The sequence below is a fragment of the Asterias rubens genome, chromosome 21, assembly GCF_902459465.1.
Source record: "Asterias rubens chromosome 21, eAstRub1.3, whole genome shotgun sequence".
In the NCBI taxonomy this organism is placed as follows: Eukaryota; Metazoa; Echinodermata; class Asteroidea; order Forcipulatida; family Asteriidae; genus Asterias; species Asterias rubens.
Genome location: NC_047082.1, coordinates 801,208 through 823,656, shown reverse-complemented (window position 1 = coordinate 823,656; position 22,449 = coordinate 801,208). Strand labels below are relative to the sequence as shown.

General features: G+C 40.5%; 2 protein-coding genes across 5 annotated transcripts in view; both read left to right on the top strand.

Moving 5' to 3' along the window:
* Positions 1 to 3,499: 3,499 nt before the first annotated feature.
* On the top strand, positions 3,500 to 14,040 carry LOC117304851. Its single transcript, XM_033789472.1, has 8 exons — positions 3,500 to 5,301; positions 8,751 to 8,846; positions 9,330 to 9,625; positions 9,966 to 10,047; positions 10,468 to 10,605; positions 11,349 to 11,444; positions 11,710 to 11,806; positions 12,229 to 14,040. The coding sequence occupies exons 1-8, from the start codon at positions 5,178 to 5,180 to the stop codon at positions 13,382 to 13,384; spliced, it is 2,085 nt and encodes a 694-aa protein (XP_033645363.1). The 5' UTR covers positions 3,500 to 5,177; the 3' UTR covers positions 13,385 to 14,040.
* Positions 14,041 to 17,299: 3,259 nt separating this feature from the next.
* LOC117304758 overlaps positions 17,300 to 22,449 on the top strand; it is a 36,751-nt gene continuing 31,601 nt past the window's right edge. The window contains exons 1-3 of one of the 4 annotated variants that reach the window (XM_033789363.1): positions 17,300 to 17,320; positions 18,012 to 18,105; positions 21,127 to 21,566. In XM_033789363.1, coding sequence (XP_033645254.1) covers positions 21,464 to 21,566 — 103 coding nt within the window. In that variant the 5' untranslated portion in view covers positions 17,300 to 17,320; positions 18,012 to 18,105; positions 21,127 to 21,463. Of the gene's footprint in view, positions 17,321 to 17,377; positions 17,414 to 17,695; positions 17,715 to 17,990; positions 18,106 to 21,126; positions 21,567 to 22,449 lie in introns of those variants that run through there. The other 3 variants (XM_033789362.1, XM_033789365.1, XM_033789364.1) reach the window with 3 other exon arrangements.

The following is a 22,449-nucleotide window of genomic DNA, read 5'->3' as shown; positions in this document are numbered from 1 at the left end:
CCAATATTTAGCCTTCGATAAAGACTCATCTGCTAGGGTCGAAATGTCAAGTAATAACTTATTTCTTGCAATTACATGCCTTGGGTCCCTTTTTGGTTGTTAGGCTGGTGGAAAGTAGTTTGCAACAGCTAATTCTTATTTTCTCAAAATGGTTATGTTAACGGGTACCACGCCCTTTCAGATATTGTACATTGGGTGTGTCCAAGGTATTAGAGTATAACGATTATTTTGAGAATGGGTGTGGGGAAGACGGGCGCAAAGAACCGTCGGCACAGCGCCAGAATGTTGCATAAAATGGAGTCGATTTTGGCAAACATTGGACCAATGGCCTTGAAGTAAGGGACCTTCAATTTGAGGCCCACGTGGGGGTACCGATACGGGGCCCTGTCTGGGGACACCTTTCGCAAAATTGCGCAAGCGCTATCTGTTGAATGAGGTGCATGCCGGTCTAGCTAGGGATCAAACTTGTACGCTAACTAGACCAGCATGCATCTCATTCAACGCCTACAGCGCAAGTACCGAGTATTTGTGATAAGGTATGGTAAGTCTTTGGCGACCCTGTTTTGTAGAGGGCGCTTTATCGACCGTTTTAGAGCCTGACTCGGAAGGACTGGGGCAAGTCTACCGATCTGGATCTCGATCCATATGTTTTACATATCTCTTCTCCAGTAATTCGTGTTGCGGACAGTATTCGTGTAAACGTCACCTCTGTCAAAACTAGGCTAAAGACGGTTATCTACGCGTATTCGTGCTGTGTGCATCGAACGCGCCTTGCGTCTCGAGTTTTTCTAAACACTTGTAAATTTTCAGTATGTTTTGTTGTAACTGCTCTATGGCGAACTGCTAGTTTCTTTGCCCAAACCGTCTGCTGGTGATTCCTGCTCCTTGCAAGGTAATACGAAGAATAATGTGACCTTATTTGGTTTATTTTATTAAACGAAATTATTGCGACAAATTGTTCTTGAAAACAATGGAGAAAATATTACAGATTGTCCTGGCATTCAAGCTCTTGTATTATTTATATTGTCGATAACATTTTTAAGCATTACATTTTTCTCAACTCAACTATACTCCGCACAACATACCAGTGATCAAATACCCATTCTTCCCACAAACAGTTAAAGACTGGAACGCATTACCACCAAACATCTACATCTACATCTTTTCGGCTACTATTTTAATTGACAACTAAAATTGTCGAAGGCCGGCTGTGTTCAGCATCTAGACAAGGGAGCGGCTGCCGACGGTGAACGGTTTGTGTGCTCAGTGGGTGCCGAAATATAAACAAAAATAAAGACCTTTAAATCAGCTGTTATAACCAGAACCTGATCCAGAACACAGAACATTTTTTTATATTTTCAACCTTAACATAGTTGCAATTTCGTTTCATTCCGTAAAATGTTGTTTTCTTCCATGTCAGGCCAACCTGTTACGGTGACTCCAATTATTTCGAGAAGAAGTTTGTTAAGCAGCGCCCTCTATTTTGAAAAAGAAAATAATATTATGGTCACTGCACAGTGGATTGTGGCGATTACCATAGCAACATCAGTATCTTTCTGCGTTCTTCTGATTGGCCTTACCATCTTCGTCTGTGCCTTAAGGAGTCCGGCGTACGTCGTCATCGACCCCATCGATAAAGACAGTGACATCCTTTCGAAAGCAGGCAGTGGAGAGAAGGAGGTTGATGAGGAGCACTGCCGTGAAAATGATGCCGAGGAAGAAACTCGAGTACTTTCATTTGAGTCAGTTATCGAATAGTAGAATCACAGTATTGCGTCCCAGTCGTCAAACTGTGACAGTGGTCGATTAGTATAATCAGTCGAATAGTGATAGCAGTCGAATAGTGATTGTCGAAACACATAAAATTGGATGAGAGAAAAATCAAATGGTCCTCATCGGGATTTGAACCCAAGACCCCTGACACTTCGGGCATATTGTGATCTAACGAAAGCTACGATGCACAGCAGTCGACTCCCTCCCTTAGTACTAGTAGTCGAATAATTACTCCAATAGCAAAAGTATTCGAATAATCACAGTATGCAGAAAGTTTAATCAGATTCACGGCTAACCAATAATAATTAGTATCGAGCTTCTGAGTTAACTATTTTTTAATTAATCTGAAAATGTCTTTACACTCTTTTTTGACTAAAGTAAGACTGTTATAAAGAAAGACAAATAAATAAAAAGGGTTGGGTTCACCTCCTCTAATGTTTGTATTTGTTAAGATTATTGTTTTGTAATTTAAAAGCACATGACCACCGACAGCATGTTGGTCAAATCATGCATCTTGCACCCTTTGGCCTATGCACCAGACCTAAACGAACATTTTGGACATTTTAGCAATACTATTAATTTTCTGAAGGGGGATAATTTGCTGCATTTACTTCAGCGTGGGTCACTTACATTTTGTTAACTAAGATGTGAACTCCAGACTGTGTGTGGATATGACCAGCACTCTCTAGCGCTCGACGTGCCTACTATATCAACCCTCGCAACAGTTTTAAGTTGCTGCATGTTTAATGAGCGTTTCAAATACCGCGCACGCTGTGCTATTTTTAGACTCGGCTAGCAAACAGCAGCATCCTCCCCCCCCCCCCCCCCCCCCCCCCCCGCGGTCCAAAGTATCGTTCACTCATTATTATTTATAAGCGTGAGAGACCTACTTAGAAAAGAAAACTTAACAATTTCTATTTTAATTTCTACGGAACATGAACAACACCCACCCCATAAAGATAAAGTAATAATAAATATTTATTTTTGACCTTAGGGCTGAGGTTACGTCAGTCTGCAACGCAAATACCACAATAACTAAAACCACAACTTCTATAACCGTTACCCAGTTACGCTAACGACGAACAGAGTGACTAGCTGCGGTAAGAGTGAGTTTGCCCGTTTTCGGCCCGTACATAATGACGTCATCATATCCAGAATTAGAATCTTGCGGGAAAAAGTTAAAATAAGGATTTAGTGGGGGGAAATTGCCCCTCTTGGGAATATCAAAAAAAAAAAAGTATTGCTGACGTTTGTCTGCAATAGAGTTCCCATTGATAATAAAAATAGATGTTTTATTTTACCGCAGAGGTCTTTTAACAGTCAGTCGGGTGGTGAGTGGGAGCTCCATTAAAGGCATAGCCGTCGATTTCACAAAACTCTTCCTAACTTAAGATTAATCTTAGGACTTAGGAAGAGTCCCAACCCTGCACTGTAGCATGCAGACCTTAAGATTAATCCTAATTTAGGACGAGTTACTCGTCCTAACTCGAGATAAGACGAGTCCTAACTCTTTGTGAAATCGACCCCTGGACACTATTGGTAATTACTCAAATTAATTGTTACTATAAAAAAAAATTGGTAACGCGCAATGGTGAGCTATTGATAGTATAAAAACATTGTGAGAAAGAGAACAACAAAAAGGCAATTTCTCACTCAAATATTAAGACTTCGGACCTGAGGCGGGGGGGGGGGGGGTTGCTCAGTCCCTCTTCCGTTCCTGCCCCGGGCCATGGTCACATAATTAATTATATTTCCTCCTAGCATAATAAAGACTGGTCAATAGTGGTCTCATCCATAGTTTCCACGAAAAGATGGAAGGATAGCCAGGCAAGAGGGAAATGATTTTATATCCCTCCTCGTAACTATTACATAATATATCCAGTAGGACGAGGTGACCCATCAAGCAATGATATGGTCTGTAAGAACTGACGTTTCTTCGTTATCTTCTCTTTGCATGTGTCTTCAGTCCTAAGAGCCAGGGAGGGACAGACACAGTAGTTGGGGGGATGTACCTCTGATAAAACTAAGGAATTTAGCACTTCGTCAATGTCAATGTCACGAGTGAGAAAGCTTGTGCAGACTAGTATTTTATTTCAAAATGGCTGCCACTTGTTATACATGTCTCGTCAAAATGACAAATTTACGATAGCCCTGCCAAATATGTTTTACGTTCGAATATAATTGTATACATTAAAGGATGCTTTAAAGGGACATACTAAGAACGAAATAAGACATGTAAATCAGCGTCAGCATTGAAGTCTGCAATGTTCCGTAAAGCCACCATACAACTATGTTCAGTGTTGAGACTTTGGTAGAGAGACACACGCTGTATACTAAGCCACCATACAACTATGTTCAGTGTTGAGACTTTGGTAGAGAGACACACGCTGTATACTAAGCCACCATACAACTATGTTCAGTGTTGAGACTTTGGTAGAGAGACACACGCTGTATACTAAGCCACCATACAACTATGTTCAGAGTTGAGACTTTGGTAGAGAGACACACGCTGTATATGTCCCATCATTAACTGTTTTCACTTTAGTTTCCTAAATCTATCCAACGGTTACAAACCAATGTGTGACCATCCTGTGATCTTGAGCCTAATGACTGTGAAACGGCTGCGGTTGATCGATGACGTATGCATATGATTTAGCACAGTGGTGAAGTACGCTTTAAGGTGCGTATTTTTGGCACACTTTTTATAACTTACGTAAAGGACGGTCAAGATTTTGTTAATGTGCAATGAGGGTCTAATAATCCCAATGATGTCAAAATATTGCTTCAACGTCGGTCTTTTGTGTTTTAATTAGTGACACACTTCCGATTCTACGTGGGGCCTTGATGGAGACCAAGCGGGTATGGGTTTCAAGCCCAGTATAGTAGGCAGGCAGCATTTCTGTAAGGGCACAAGTCGGTGGTCAGTGGAAGTTCGTAGAAAACACTGGACGCATCTATCTGTGTGCACGCCCGAATTAGTCAAAGCAGCAGTATTTCCTACCAGTCTTCACTCGTCATCTTCAGCAGACGTGGTTAAACCAGCACGTGGAGTGGTTGGGCCTAGAGGTTGATGCAGGATATTATGTAGCTTCTTGCTGTCTCGATGTTTAAAACCATGTTTTTCCTGGATTTCCAACCACGACCAATTCAGACAAGTTGCCACATCCCATGTTTGTCATAGCATAACGGAAACCAACTACCACTCACTTCACACCGTCACCAAACAAAAGAAACAAACAAGATGGCGGCAAGACTCTGAGCATGCGCAGTGAGCACCACCCCACGCTACACAGTTTCCTGCAGATCAACTCAGATAAACCGGATGAATCTCAATTCACTTTGACATGAAATATTTGTATGGATTTAAAGTTGTTTTCCTTCATGTCGGGAAAGTACCTTAAAATATGGATCTACTGAAGAACATACATGTTTGGCAAGGATACCAGCGTTGGACCACATCAGGAGTTCTCCTATACATTAGTGTATGGTTCCTAAATGTAGCAACTCCACATGCAGTGTCGGCTGCCGGTAAGTACCCTTAAAAAAACTCTGGAAACTTATTTTAAATTATAAAAGCTACCAAGTTGGGTTTTTGAAAGTTCACAGAATATTTAATGTTAGCATGATACATGGACATTATTTCGTTCAAGAATGGTCTCATCTGTATACGCACTTGCCCTACGATTCCGTATGCTGTGAGTGTCTTTAGAAGTTTGTGATAGAATGTTATGACAATGGAGAAATAATATTGACAAGGAATACATTTTTGTTAAGTTAAATTAAACCAGTGAGTGATGGTTACGTGTACATTTATTTTGTCAAACAATCAACGTAACTCCTAAAGTCGTATGATTCGCAAGGTGTCCATTGGTCTTGTTTTGTTTTTGTTTTTTTTAGTTACATTTGAATTTTTAACCTTAATACAAAAATACGACTCGACTTGCAAAACCAATATTTGACATACGAACTCACTGAAATAATGCTAAAAATATTTAACAAGGTATCATTACTCCCAACAGCCATATAATGCTCAATAAAATGGTAACTTAAGCCATCAGCAGAAATTACAAACTCGATAAGGGAAATGCAATAAAAAAAAATTATTAGAATTTAGATAACGGAAGTCAAATCGCTTCCTGACCTTAGACCTGAAGGTCACGATTTGCAAACACGACTTCCGGTCTATATTTTGATACAATAGGTTTGCGACTTTAAAGGCATTGGACACCTTTGATAATTCTCAAAAAACAGTAGTCTCATCACTATGTGTATCCAAACTTAGTGAACATTTACAACTCAATTAGTCATCGAAGTTGCGAGAGAAAGATGAAATTGAAAGAAGAAAAAAATCTGTGTGATTTCAGAAACCTAATAAAATGCTTCGAGCCTGAAGTCTTTTAATATTTGAGTGAGAAATTACAATTGAAACGGACTTGACTTGAGATCCAGGCTGGAGAGTCAGACAAGAGTCAGAGATCTGATTTCAAGGCAATACAAACTTGGACGCGAAAAAAATTAAGAATTCGTGAATAAGTGATTAATACGTCCTTGAAAACATAAGACATTAAGTAAGGAATGGCGTTCTTTCGCTATGCTATTAGTTTGCTTTAAATGTTTGTTTTTAATACAAAATATGAATTAACTAAGTGATAAAAATACAAGCCGTTTTAGAACCGAAAAGAAAAATGAAAGAAAAACAAATTATCATAAATAATATATTTCAAAAAAAAAAAAAAGGACACCCCAAAACGGCTAACGAAGGTGATATTATTATTTACAAAAATTGTCAGACTGAACACACCGTTGAATACACTGTACGTGTTCAACCATCTTTATAAATAAACACAATTTTACCTTTCGTTTAAAAACTACAAAACTGTTCCTGGACGCACTTTATCTTCATTGTGAATAGAGTCACCTCCAAACATGTTTATTGAGAAGCTATCGGTTTTGACTCAGCGATTGATATAAAACGCGTAGGAGTGTTATTGACGACTACAGGACTGTATGACGTCCAGTAGGGGACCGGGTCAGGACCTGATGATTGGTCAGACTTAAAGTACAATGGACCATTGTCAAGGTGCGGCCATTGTTTTTTCTCTTATTTAATCAATATAACCAAAGCGAGGCTTGATGGACTAATATAGTCTGATCCCGTTTTGGCATAATGCAAACTGGTATCTCATCGTTTCTCTCGCACATAGGGCATAAGACCATAAGACTGAGAGGGTAATGGTCCAATGATAGATCCTTGTGTAAATGACTCTAGGTTCCCATGATTGCTTCAATGTACAATGAAGGTACTTACTCAATAATATTATGACAACGGAAATCCCTATCCGTTGTCTAAACAGATTGCAGTCAGAATAGTTGTACCATTTCTACATCAATGGTTGTACACAGGTTATGAAAGTAAACTAGCAACTATCTACTGTGTGGATGAACAACAAATAATAAGGTTAGATGTGGGTCATTAGGTCAGAGGTCAGAGTTAGCCTATGACGCCTACATGTAGCCCGAGGTCATAGTACTCTTGGATGCAAATTCTGCTACTCTTGTATCAGAAATAGTATGCATCATAAATGCATTGAGAACCTTGAATAGAAGACTAACACTGTATGCAACCCAACCTACATGTTGCCCGAAAGTACCCTATTATGTCATACCCAGAACCTGATGTAAGTCTACACTGCACCAACAACCTATATACGTTACCCCAACCCAGTAGTATTAACATGTAGCCTGAAACTTAATGTAAGTTTCGATGGCGCTAAAACAAAAATTACAATTTTACTTCATGAAAAGAGGGGGAAGAACACCATTACCCTTAGCATCTATCCTTGCCCCGTACGTATAGTGTATAGAATCCATCCCATGGATTTATCTACCACATCCTTACGTCTAGTCATCGACATCTAAATACAAAGTGCCACAACACGTCCTTAAATAAAGTCGTTAAATCGTACAGTGTTGCCCTCAACTTATAAATGGGGCAGTTCGCAACCCTCAGCAGAGGACGTGAACAGCCCACCCCGAGAAACGCATCCTGAACACGGCGTCTCGTGCTGATGAAGAACCCCACTCGTTGAGTCACCACGGCCACATGGAAATTAAACATTGGTGATCAACATTGACTCGCCATGTTTGTTTCTAGACTTTACTGTGGGACACATTTTGTGGACATGCAAACCACAATCTATACACATTATATTCGAGCCGAGGTTGTAAAAACAATAAATGAGTTGGCCCTCTTTGATAAAATACAAATCAACATTCGTTTTGTTGTTGAAGACTGGGAACACGACAAACATGGTGGCACCACAAAACAAAAACTACACGAAATTAATAAAATAAAAAAGCAGCGATATTAATTTGACAGTTGATCTTGAACGTGTGGTGTTTTGAAAACTGCACAAACAAAATTAGTCAGCAAATGAAATCACATTTTTCGTTTACCACAAGAAGATGTGGGTTTATCACCGAAGACAAACCTAAACCAATGATTAATACACACTTCCGCTTTTCCGGTACCTTTATCCGGTAGCTGTTACTTTCAGTACAAAGTTATTTTCATGAAACCGCATTTCGGAAAAGCTTTTTTGTTCAGGTTTAAATACAAAGAAAGTGGTCATTGCCAGCCGTAATTGGTAACTGTAATAATTATTATCAATACTTATTCATGTTTTTTTTTTTTTTTACTACTTTTACTTGAAAACTTCATCACGGTGTCAACAAGTCCCAGAGGGCCGATTTCACAAAGAGCTAAAAACTGATCTTAAGAGGAAGAGTCATCTTCTCATAATAATATAACCACTTTGGGGTCAGCCTGACTCGAAAATGATCCAGGCCCCATAAAACCAGAAATCTGGGTCAATTTTAGCCTATGATATTTATATTGTAATAAATAGAAAATTATCTTCCAGTAACGAGTGATGTACCAAGCCTTATATGATTTTGATGACTCTTTATTTTCACAGCTAGCAAAATCCAGGGTTTCGAAGGAAATGCATATTCTGGTCTTCCAATGTTTACATGTGGGACTTCAGGATGGTCGATCGAGCAGACGAATCAAGGTTTGTAGCCAGTGCTCTCGGTGTAATAAATATATTAGCCTGAGAAATTCCAAGCAGGTATCCTTGCAACATGGGCCAGACACCGGATTCGTGATCACAGGCTGGGGTCAACCTATTGACTTAGTTGGATACAGTCATATGGTTGGATAAACTTGCTGTGACGTATAGCTTTCTATACTGTGTTTTGATTGGTCCGAGGTGACGTAGGCAGCGTGCACTTTCGGTCGTTTGCATATAGATTTAGGTGAAAGGTGAAGATGGGCGGGATCGACCTAGGCCTGAGGCCACTCTCTGGCGTTATTCACGAGCCTCGTGTGACGTTAGATGTTCAGGCTAGATAATGTGCAAGCTCTGGAACTACGTCACGAAACCTTCCTTAGCTTTAAACTCTTTAAACAATCAGTTTTAATTCTTTTAAGCGGATGACATTATTAAACGTTGAATCTTTAGTAAATGCGATCATGTGTTTTCTTTGCTCATCAGGCAATCGTGTTGTAGCCACGTGTCCAAACAAGTGCATTTACCAGCTATCGGTAATAGAGGGCGCCTCTTTTGCTGTTGGGGAGCGTGGAAGCGGCACAGTGACGTTTAGCTACGCCATCAACGTTCTCGACGGGTCCAGTATATCCGACGATCCAGAGATTAGACCAGTGCTGAGTTTGTATTGTGATAACTGCTCCAATTACAAAGTTTGGAGTTCCGTCGACACGTCAGAATCGCGGACTGACGGCATTTGGGTTTTAGCTTCAGTGGTTATAAAAAGTAGAGGAACTTTCAGTGTGAGTTGTATAAAAATTGCTCTTTGGGGGATTTCACTAATTGCGTGAACTGTGGTATGGACTAATAGTCAGAGTGGCCGGCTGGCAGCCTTCGGATGGGACGTAATACCGTTGGTCCCGTGTGTTGTGTAATGCACGTAAAATAACCCAGTGCATTTATCAAAAATAGAAGGGGTTCGCCCGGTGTTCCTGGTTTGATTGGCACCATATTACACCACAGAACCATGTAAATCATTAGGCCTACATGGTGCTATATGTGTAAAAACTAAATAGGCATCACACTTCAAAATGCAGTCTCACGAAAGGCCTTGTATTTAAAAGTGTTCACATTTTCCCGCAGTTAATACTTGAAGCAAAGATTGGGGAAAGTGGACAAGTTATCGGCGTCGATGATGTCGTTGTCCAAGGAACCAAACCGCAAGGTAAGTACTGACCTAGACTTGTCCCATGTCCTTACCCGCAGGTAATTGATTTATGTATACACATGTACACATGTACGTTGGATTTAACTGCGAATCTGCAGAACCATGATGAAAGCAATGTGAAATGATGCGTGGGGGTCAACGGTGAGTATGTACGCGGGCGTAACACACGAGACTCAAAGTGTGACGTCAGATGTTCATTCTAGTCCTGCACCGACGTATCATAAAAGATCGTATGCATAATGACGTCACTTGAGTAGAGCGCCGTGGGGGTAAATCCGGACTGCGCACCGCGCGTACAAATTTGTGCGTTTTTATTTTCACAAATGATTGCATTTTCATTGTTTCATCTTTGGTTTACCTAAATGTGGTGACACTTGAACATGATATTGATTTGTTGCGCATGTCATCTGTTTGCAGAGTTCCCTTTACCAACAATACCTCTGGAGATCCCATTGAATTGTGACTCTAGGGAGGATCCAAATGAGAACGACGCCAACATACAAAGCACTACTCAGACCCCAGGAGAGGAGGTTGAAGATACAGGAGGGTATCCACGTAAGTCATTCAATATTTGCGCAACTATTTCATTCCATTTCATGCTAAACTGTTGCGAAGCAGGACTCTCAGAAAGCGAAGTGAGTCACTTTGATACCAGCAAAATAATAGAAACCAAATACAATGGAGATCGAGAGAGGACCAAGAAAGAAAGTTTTGGTTTTAGATGTGAGAGGATCACTCCAGAAGGTGACCAGGCTGGTGTGCTGAACCCTCATACAAAATGTGAATGTTTCAAAATAATGAAATACCAATTAACAGTTGAGAAAATAATTTACTAGGCCTTTCATAGCTTGAACGTCTGACGTCACACTTCGAGGCTCGTGAATAACGCAACTGTAATGGCGGAGACGCCACAGGTCAGCACCCTCCATAATCACCTTTCACCTAGATTATTAAGCATACAACCAAAAGTGCAACTGCCAAACGTCACCCCGGACCAATCAAAACACATATACAGAAAGCGTACGTCACTGCAAGGTTATCCAATGAAATGATTGTATCCAACCAAGCCTACGTTGACCAAAGCCTGTGATCACGAGTCACTACATGACGTCACTGCACGTTTATCCAATGAAATAATTATATCCAATGAAATCGCTGGTGCTGTAAAGCATGCGCCTGCATGCAGGGGAACAGTCTATGCGTGTCATTGAGCGACTCACTTTCCGTCCCCAATCACGCCCACATTTAAAACACACTTCTAAGGACACTAACATTCTTTTGGTATGGTTTACACACAGTTACGATTGGATTCCAGACAACAGTTAATACAGATGTAACTACACCCAAGACTTCCGGATCAGATTATGCAAATAGCTTCAAACTTCTGGATCACGGTAAGTACAGGCATCGCTGGAGGGCGCCCTGCCTCAAACACAGCTCAGGGCTTCATACATTCACAACATGTTTATCCATGGTTTAACCATGGTTTAACAAGACAATCGTTGATCAAGCTGACGTTACCAAGAACAATTTTGTATTCATATTTTGATGAAATATTTTCTTTGAAACTAAAACAAATAACTTAATGGACCCTAAAGTAATTGTGTTACCTACGTAAAATTAATTTGTTGTTGTTGTTGTTGTTGATTCCTTCCACAGAAATGACTCTTCTTCTTGCGCAGATTCTAGCTGTTTTGTCAGTGGCTGTTTGCGTTGTAACCATCACTGTTCATTGCGTTATATGGGGCAGACAGAGGTATGCTAAGATTTCCTCATGATTTGAAACCGGTTTTAATAATAATCAACAATATCTGACTCATGGTGGCGCTGTCCTGTAAAATTGATGAAGACGTGCACCGGTTTAAGGACTATTTCATTACATTGAGTATTATCTAAGGTACCACACTAAGTACAAATAAATGATAACACCTCAAATAAAAATCAAAGTCACTGCTCAACTTGAGGGTTGCACTTATGTTTAAAGTCCAGTGACAATAAAAAACAAACAAAAATATCAGTTTCATCTGAAACAATGTATAAAACTAATGTCACTTCGTACCCTCAAACAATTCAATGAATCGATAACTCAAAATTCTTGAATCAACTTCCCACATCATTTCAAGTAGATTTTCTCCTTTTTAAGAACTGACAAGTACTTATTGTTTTGTCCTGATGCAGAAAACTTCAAAAGGTTCGTAGCATAGATCGACAACAGGCGCCAGAACCTGACCCACGTGATAGCATGCTCCTGGAAATGAACCTTATTCCAACCGAGGAACCCGACACGCCGTGTAGTAACAGTCTATGCAGACCAGCCAAGGACATCTATTTAGCCAAACTTAGGGAATCAGATATACTGAAGCAACAAGACCCACGTCGGGCAACAATCAGTCATGGTATACCGCCACCCCGTCAGGGTGCATTGCTGGATGTTAGCGACGATAGTGATGTGGAGCAACAGCGCCCTCATCCGAGGACTAAAAGTTTACCCGGTCGTCCAATCAATGAATACGAGTCTATTGATGAAATGAGTAAGTACCAGCCGCTGAGGTTTGAGAAGCGACCGGCTCCGAAGCAAAAGCCGCCGGGAATTCCCGGAGGCGGGAGGCTCAATGAACGTACTCGCGGGGTGCAGAATCTTGCTGCTGCCAGGAAGAACAGACCCAGCTCGGTACAGTACGAGGAAGTGCGCAAGCGCACTGGTGTTCTTTTCGAAGAACCACGTGACAGGAGTAAGTCAGCCTCAAATTATGATTACATCAAAAGAAAGGCATCATCTCAGATGCCAAGAAGTAGCGTCTTGAAATACGGTCAGTCACCGCGCACTAGGCCGAAAGGGCGTGCCCCGCCCCCACCAGTCAACAGACTCTATGATAAACCATCGAAAAAAACGAACAATGATAGATTGATGAGCAGTGCGCCTCAGCTATTGCTAATTAAACGGGACTCGTCTCGCGAAAGTGTCCGAACGGATACCGAGAGCATTCCGGATGAAGACGAAGGTTACAACAACCCGAGAATGAGTACCTTCGGTACACCGGTACGACCCGTGCGCCCTGCCGTGGAGTCGGCCTATTTCACCCTGGAGCCCACTACCGTTGACTACAGCACCGGGGACTCAGACGATGAACGAGAAAGTCCTCCGGATGCCAGCCGGTTCGAGGATGCTGATGAACCAACAGCCACGCCGATAAATCTCCCAAATGGACGGGGAGGTAATTCGCTCCGCCCGTTGCCCGTCAGTGCCCCGATCATTATCCCACCATCTCCAGTTTCGCCAAATGTGGAGATAATTATAGATAACTATGACGAGGAAGAAACTTCTTATCTCTAATCTTCGAATAACTGTATAATAGCTGTCTTCATAGAAAAACGAACTGCCGTTTTGCACATACAGAGAACGAACTAGAATCTAGAGGTAAACTTAAATAAATTAATGGTAGAGAAATTTAATGTTTTACCCGGCTTGGTCCAATATGATATTAAGGACGCCTACGGCCAGCCGTAGCTGTAGCCGAAGTCGCCGTTACGGACACGGCCTATAAGAGAGCTTTCGATTTGGGACGGGAGGAGCGAGGAGACGGTAATAATTTCAGCGATTTTCCCCAGGGAAGATGAGGCCACTTAAGCATCACCTATCCATCCACATGTCAAGAAACAGGTCCTATACGAACCTCTGAGACCTTTAATTAAAAGTTCTTATGCATAAATCAAGTTCCGTTTTAAAATTCATATGTAGGCAAAGTTATGTAAAATGTTTGTTTGTAAATAATTACTACTGATGGAAACACAATTTTGATGTTGTCTGCTGGTAGGACATTGGTATGTTATTCAAAATATGTTTGTTTTTTATAGTTTTGGTGCACAGTCTAAATAATTGCACAAGTTGGCATGATGAAGTACGAAGTTAATGGTGTTTTCTGATACAAGTCAAAACTAGTTTATTTACCAGACACGGTAATGATTTTGTTTGGCAAATAAAATACATGTCTACAGGCTGGAGTGTCCAAAAAAAAAATTCTTTTTCTAAATCGTATAAAATTGAGCCAGTAAATCTACATTTTATAAAGGATTACAACAATCGAAGTTCCAGAAACAACAGGCATACTTTCCCTGGCCCTTTAGTCTACAAATAATAAGTCACTTTGTGACTCCTTAGCCAACACTAATAACACTGACAGCCGGTTGAATAAAACGAACTACGCTGCCTCTCTACACAAGCCCATACATCACAACTATAGACCTAGTACTAAAAACCAGAATTATGTCCAAGACGATAAACGGAACTACTTTATTAACCACCAACCAATCAGTTAATACATAACAGGATGTCATAATAGAACAAGTCTTGGTGCTACAACGTCTTGAAAGGAAATGCCCCCGCATTGAAAGGTTGTACTAAATAAAGTCTTGTAAAATTTGGCCACATGAAGGAAAAATATTGGCCCCCTTCTTCCGTTTCAAAGTTGATAACTTTTCTTACACCTCACCTCCTATAAACTACCGATTGTTTATGATATCGTAGTTTGTTTTTTGTGGTCGGTTTTCTTGGTTGTATAGTAAACCTTGTTTAATTATAACTACATTTCAAAATCATGAACATCCAGACCTGAAACTACGGAGGCAATGGAGGCGATTGCCTCCGTGCCCTCTGGTCATTGCCTTGGTGCCCTTGACATCCTCACAGGGTGCCCTTTACCATGGAGCTAAGCCTTTACCTTTTGGTGCCCTTGTCCCTCAAAAACAAAGCATACAGGTAACACATTGCATACCCAATTCTTGAAAACTTCAAGTTCATTTCTGGGGCAAAAGGGGCTTATCTAAATCCATAAAAAAATAAATTGACAATGAATTGACTCTCTGATATCGTGGGAATATGGGTGGTTTTATTTTGACAATGGGTGGATGCGATGATCTGGGCAAGGGAAGATTGGGAAACAAACTCTTAAATACAAGTTGTTCTACAAGGACATCCATTTTGAGAACAAAACAACCATTTTTAGTTTCATTGAAGCATTGTTTTGGTACATTGTAAACCATACGTTGTTTTCAAGTGGCCAACGGCACTTGCCAAGACGTGTCGGATATTATCTTAAAATGTAAAACGGCTTTCCGGAAAAAGAAAATGTCTCGTACCGGTACAAAACAAAATGACAAAGCAAGTCACGTTCCTTCTTTATTTAAAAAGGCATAACAAAATAACCAATTCGGGCTTCTCTCCTCCTTCAAGGCTTAGTGCTTAGTCTTAAAATTGAAATCGGAACAATGAAGAACTGAAGCCCCACAGGAATGTTTCCTCAGTGAAGAGAACTAGTAATAGGGTATAATTATTAGAAGGGGGTTGGGGTGGTGGGGAGGGGGTATTAAAGTTAGGCTTTGCTTAAAACTGTAAACTGTGTTGGGGTGGTCTAAATTGCAACATGCAGCAGAGTGTGTGCAAGGGGCAATCAGGAAACTGTCCGCTGGATATTCTCTGTCCCCCAATAATTATGAGAAATTAACTCAGGCTAAAGAGGATGGTTCAAAAGAGGGCGCTATCATAAGAAGTTTGTAAATAGTTCGACACAATGGGGGATTGAGGGACGCACAGAATCTCCTGCCACATAAAAACAGACAATCCTTGATCGCAGCATTTTAAAAGGAAAGAGTAATAACCTTTTAAAAACTTAGCTAACAGGGGGATAAACAAATCAAAAGAGGGCGCTAGCAGAACAAGTTTGTGAATAGTTTGCCGTATGGGGGAGGGGCCCGGGGAGGAACATCTCCTCCTGTCATGATATGACATAGACATTCCAATCCTTGATGACAGCATTTCAAAAGGAAAGAGTAAAATAACCTAATGAGTCAGTCATCTTGAGGGTGATCACAGAACCGGTTTAATCAAAATGTGAAAGATAATTTTACACAACATTGAAGAAACGGAAGTGCTTAAGAATACGTCTTTCATCTTACGTCCGGTTTCAAACAGAAAAAAGGAAACGCCAATCGGGTCGGGTAGTAGTCTGTACAACCACAAGACGTACAAAGTGATGAACAGCTAGTTGGAATGTATGAGCTTTAGTTTAGTTTCAGGGTGTTATTCTTTAAAATTAAAATTAATTACAGAACAGGTAAACTCGGGAAAATTGCCCGTATCCTGGAGACCATTTTTTCATTCATTATAACTTGTATAAATTTAAATTATGGTATTTTTTACTCCTCAATGTAATGTCAATGAGTCAAATGAGGTTTATGATCAGAGTGCTATGCCTTTATGTTTGATGTATATGCCTACTAAACTAATATTTAAATAACTATGACTATGACTCTGAGTGGGAACGTGGGAACGTGGTAAACGTGGTGATAGGATACGGGAAGTTCTCCTCAAATAACAATCTGAAGTGCTCTGCTCTTCTTAAATAAAGTTTGTTAACAAACAAACATGATTTTGACTTACCACGGATCACTTCTCTTGTCTTGTTTTAGCGTACGAAGGACTGGTTCGTTGTGTGTGAGATGCAACCGTTTGTACAACACCGAGCCGTAAACTCGCATTATCCACAGACTAAAACTTCCAACCAATAGGGAAATCGTGCATTCCATTGCATAGCACCCAGACGTCTAACATGCTCTCACGTGTGCTTTCTTCACGGACGGATGGATTGAAGCATGGCGGCAAACATTGACACATTGTACATGCTCCGTTTATTGTTCACGCTACATTTTCCTCCACATTATCCTCAGAGATTTAGCTTTGTTTTTGTCATCGTTTCCATTAGGACAATCAACAACATATCGAGATCCCAACATCGTTGCTAATGCTTAATTCCTGCCAAGTTAAGTATACTTTTCACAGAGTTTTCTCTCTCCAGTTTCGTGACCATCACTGCATGCAGATCACTCGCAAACCCGATGTATGAATCGGGCCCGATAACAATCCGACAACGCCGACAACAAGTCAAGAGAGAGCCGACAAGTTTCAGGTACCTCAACAACAGCAAAAAAAAACCATAGACTTATTACAACTAAGTGTACTTTGTAGTATATACAGATATGTAATGGCAAAACTTCACGAAAAGTCTGAACTGAACTTTCTTTACACGGACGGAGAGCTGTCGAACGTCATCTTGGCTGCGCTTCCTTAAAAACCGTGTTTCGACCAGTCCATTATTATAAAGGGTAAGATGGATTGGCGCTTACAACCCAATAGCGGGCGGGCGTCATGCAAAGACCTTCATTTTGTGCACGCAGTGTAGAGGGAAGGCTGACATGACGTCCGCCCTCTGTTTTTGTAAGTGCTAAATCTACCCGTATCATAATGGACTGCTCGAAACACGGTTTTTCACTTAAAAGCGAAGATGGCGTCTGACCGCTCGCCGTGTGTGTAAGTTCGTGTTTTTTTCTGGTTAAAATTTCAGACTATTCGTAAGGTTTTACCACATCGTTCGAAGACTAAGAAGCTTTTGTTTTTGAGGTATTTGAAACTTGTTGTCGGCGTGTTGTCGTAATTCTGGACGCGTTGTCGGCGTTGTCGGCTTAGTTTTAGTTTTGTTAGCGTTGGACCCGTATTAAAAAGATACCAGATACCATGCACATGGACTCTGGAGCAATAAACTAAAGTTTAACTTTCCGTATGGCGCCACCACTTTTTCACTCATTTTTACAAAAAGGGATATCTCATTGAAGTAAATTACATACTATATTATTTCATATCGAATGAAAAAGTGGTGTGCCATACGTAAACTTTTCCGGTAGGCCTAAATATTTTTTCAAGCGATATGCAAGTTCCCTCTAGTCTCTATTTGACGGACTGTACGCATGACAAGACCCAGCAGGGGCGCTGTATTCCTCAGTTCAAAATTTTGACATTTAACGTCAAAATTTATCGATCAAAATTTTGAAAAATGAATCTGACGCCCCAGTCACTGGGTCTGGACTAAACAACTCTCTTAATTCTTTAGTTCCTTGTCTGTTCCATCCAGTATCTTGGCCTGCATGCTGCTGAAGGAAAAGGGTGAGGGCAGTCGACCTGCGGAGGTTTGCATAAACAAAGCTGTTATCATCCGCTATGAAAGGGTGAGTAGCAACCAAGAGTTTCTTACCATGGATTCTTCATCAGGACAGCTCAATGTTTGGATACTGATGAGGTAGCCTTGGTACAAGACGTTGGAAAAACTTTCCGTATGGCGCCCCCACTATTTCACAAATTTTTACAAAAAGGGATATCACATTGAGGTAAACTAGATGATATATTATTTCATATCAAATGAAAAAGTGGTGACGCCATACGGAAACTTTTCCAGACGTTGAATTCACTATCACTCAACTATCGCAATCCTCTGCACCACTACTCCTAAAGGTTTTACCAACTCAACAAGAACGTCTTGCACCAAGACTAATACTGAGGCAGATGTGAGCACCATCTTATTGATGATGGCTGGAAACTACATGTACTTCTAGAAACTTAGAAGTAGCTGGAAACCAAAACCTTTCTTGTTTTGAGAGGGTGCGGAGTGGTAGGAAGTTGTAGTCAATGAATGACACGTGTGACTAGGCTCTGGGGAGCTGTACAAGTCGGTGCATGGGGAGTGTGGACAAAAGGTGCATGACCCAGTATACAAAGTTAAAGAAGAAAATCTGGTGATCTTGAACGTGATTCTAATAAGGAGGAAAGAGATGACATAAGCTGAAACTCTAGATTGATTTGTTGTCTCAGAGCCCTAATTCATAGACCTTTTAATAAGCGCTAACTGTTGAATGAGGTATATGCTGGTCTAGTTAGCAACCAAACGATCAGCTGCTTAAGCACGATACGTAGTTAACCACAACAAAATAATGTTAGCCATAGGTTTATACCAGCCAAAATGCCATGTCACTTGTGCAATTTCTGTCTGGGATCCTCCTAATTTTTGCTGAGCAAAAATATAAGCAGATCTTGTGCTTTTAAAGCAGCCCTGTGAAATTGAGACCTTGCCATGAGTTGCACTGATTGGTGTTAAAGCTAATACCCAACATCTAAAATATTTAGAACTTTTGGGGATGAATAAAATAAAAAACTTTCTTCATCTTTTTCATACAATCTACTATGGACATCTTTAGAACGAATGGTTGTTTTCGATAACAACTTTTGTAATAAGGCAATTACCTACTAACCATTCTTCTACCACACTCCACCTTAAATAGGGTTCGGCAATAGAGGGGTGAATCTATCACATAACCTTTTAGCAATGAAAATCGGTCCATTGACCTTTGGAAATCGAGGTGAAGATTGAGTGAATAATTAGCTCTCATTACCCAGTGGTGAAGAGCCACAAACTCATGTTATATTTTGTCAGACATGCAGAACAGTAAACCTTGTGTCTGTGATTCAGTCACTTGACTGGAGTGATTTAGTCTTCGCCCAAGACGTCAGTGATTGACACTCTACAGCGATTTACAACTAAGCGTGGTACACTATCCACTCTCGATCACTCTCGATGTCTTGGGCCAAGACTAGAGGTGATTCAGCGAGGTGCCCCCTGTAGCAAAACAAATAGCAGACTGGTAGACTTGAAAACAAGTCCCTTGGTTATAGTTTTACACACCTGGGAGTTGTGTGAGATTTGACACACATGCTTTAACGTCATGGTCGCTTAAGTATTGACAATGATTATTCTAGCCAAAGCAGGCAAATAGGAAGTAAATGTTTATTTGACTCTTTTGTGGGTGGTTTCTTTTGGCAAAGAAAGGGGAATATTTTAAACTTAAAAACAATAAGTTAAATATTAATGGGAAAAAAACACAAATCAAAATAACAATCCATCTCCGTTTTTCGCCGTAGTTTTTACTGTAGATTTAGACTCAAGTACACTTTGGGCCTACTCTGTAAACATGAATACCCTTGATAGTAGATTGGCCAACTACCTTTTTTTAGAACCATTGCTAAGGCTCATACAATGGTTCAGGGTTCCTGCTTGGTCCAGTTAAGACTTTAATTTCCGGACTCCCATTTCTGAAAGTATATATTTTGAGCCCATCAAGGTATAGGTTGACATGGGGGTCTCATTGAATGTGATGTCACAAGCTTAAGCAGCGCCCTCAACGAGGTTAAGTGCTGACACACCCAAATGTAACCCTTTGCACAAGACTGGTTAGCATCCGGCATCGTGACGCCACATTAACCTATCCTATGACATCACAAGCCAAAACAGCACCCTCTAGAGGCTAGGCGAAACCACACCCCTCTTCATTATTATGCACTACTCTTCGCAGACCCAAAATGTCTAGCAGTGACATCACGTGATAACCACTCCATGATTATTATGTCACACCAAGTTCAAGTATTACCTACTGGGGTTTTACAAGAAGACACGCCCTAGTTGACCTAGTCCATACACTGCGTACACCCTTGCCCGAAGGGACACCTGACTGTACTTTTCATTTGGTTGACATCAGGTTTGCTGGTCGCGATGCAAAATGGTGTTTTTAGAACTTCATAATGGCATTTTGGCTTCTGAGTGGAAGCACATTTTTTGATGTAGCCGCCCTTGATGGGTAGGAGACTGAGGATGTATGTCTATAAACCATGGTTTAGACTTTTGTCATGTTTGTAATGGAAACAAAAAGTGTAATGATTGAGTGACTCGAAGCAGTCGCTCAGACAGCTGGAAAGTATTTAAAGGGATTGTATACTACGTTTGGTTATAAATTGGAACCCACTGTTCATTCCTATAGATTTAGAAGACCATACCATAAAACTAACCCCCCAAAAAAATCAAAAATTTGTAACGTTTTTGAGAAATGTCCAACAATATGGATCGGTTATGTCCATGCAGGAAGAATACTTTGCAATTGAAAAAAAAAAAATCTGAGAAACAATTTGATGCATACTATGTTGGAATACACCAAGTGAGAATACTGGTCTTTGACAATTACCAAAGGTGTGCAGTGCCTTTCAGCTCTGCAGGCAGCCCTGCCCCTGTAAAACAAAATCACAAATACAAAAACTGATCTAGCATTAACAGCTGCAGTATGTATACTGATTTCAAAACCTTGACCCTTGTGGTACCCTAACACAATCTATCTCAATGTATTGCTTTTTGGATATCCAATTCCTAGATTCAACATGAGTCACCAAGCTGACGAGGAGTATACAAGGCTAGTCTATGTTGTCCCAGGCCCCTGTACAAGGGAGAAGCCAACCCAGTGATGTCATCTCCATTTCCCCCCTTTTCCTGAGCTGGCTCCGTGAGCGAATCAACCACCGGGGCCAGTCACACTGGGACCATAGAGCTGGGACGTACTCGCTGCTTGCACACCGTACACGTCTAAAGATCATGCGGTTTGAACTTTACTCGGCCCCTACGCTGTGTGTGGTCTCCCTACCTTCGTGCAATGTAGGACTTGTTGTTGTGCTCGGGCAAGGATTATAAGATACTTTGACTTGAGAATAATCATGGTGACAACGCTCTCGATTTTGTCGATGGAAACGCTGTGGTATTTTGTTCTACTGTGTGTGTTACTTTCGCTGCAAGGGAGGAGTTGTCAAGCAAGTCAAGGTAAGACTCTACATTACGGTTGCATTGTCAAACTGATCGACAAAAAATGTTTTTCTTTCAGGCAAAATCCTTAGCCTTTTTGATGGTGGACACTTCAGGAGTGCATCGTTTGGGTGTCTAGAGACAGATTTACCCAAATCTAATAGTGCCGCAATACTGTGTCCACCATACCTCAAAATGGATGATTTCAGGGGTCTATATTTATAGTGTTGATAAGAAAATTTGACCGGCATTATTGAAGAAGTTTATCGACATCGAAACACAGTTTAAGAACATCAAAACTTTGTCGAGTTTGCAAGTTATATTAAACTAGGTTGGGCCATGCATGATCAAACTATTTCAATGATATAGCTCTGCAAGCTAATAGAGTATACAATTAAAGATTTTCATAACATATTGATCGACACTAACAAGTAAAATTAATTCAGTTGGCACATAGAGGAAATCGTAGAATGATGATCGACTGTTTACTTTTATCTAAGTCGACGGTTAACTTTTACGATAGCACTCCCCAAAATAATCTGTCATTGAATGTGTTATCAAAAAAGTTGATTGACACTAACATTTCTTTTATGACTGACAACTAATGTTTGAACGATTCCTTTTTTCGGTCACTTAGTTAACAGTGTTTTTAAAATAAACAATGCATCAACAACATAATAACAAAGTGCAACTTCAGTTGCAAATGTTTATTGATGACACCCTTTGTTTTGATAAGTAGGCCTACTGTATAAAATAATAACAGACAACCATTCATTAATCAATAAAACTAAAGGCATACCCCAAGTCGATCAATCAAAACATCATTGTCTACTTACCTGTTTTCAAGCTCCTCAACCAACGAGTTGAATGTGTTATCAAAAAAGTTGATTGACACTAACAT

What these genes read in the sequence shown, in the direction of transcription:
- LOC117304851 (XM_033789472.1), top strand. Translation starts at nt 5,178, where the DNA reads ATGGATCTACTGAAGAACATACATGTTTGGCAAGGATACCAGCGTTGG. An exon ending in CCAAGGAACCAAACCGCAAG is followed by an intron (nt 10,048 to 10,467) that starts GTAAGTACTGAC and finishes ATCTGTTTGCAG; the next exon opens with AGTTCCCTTTACCAACAATA. An exon ending in GTTATATGGGGCAGACAGAG is followed by an intron (nt 11,807 to 12,228) that starts GTATGCTAAGAT and finishes GTCCTGATGCAG; the next exon opens with AAAACTTCAAAAGGTTCGTA.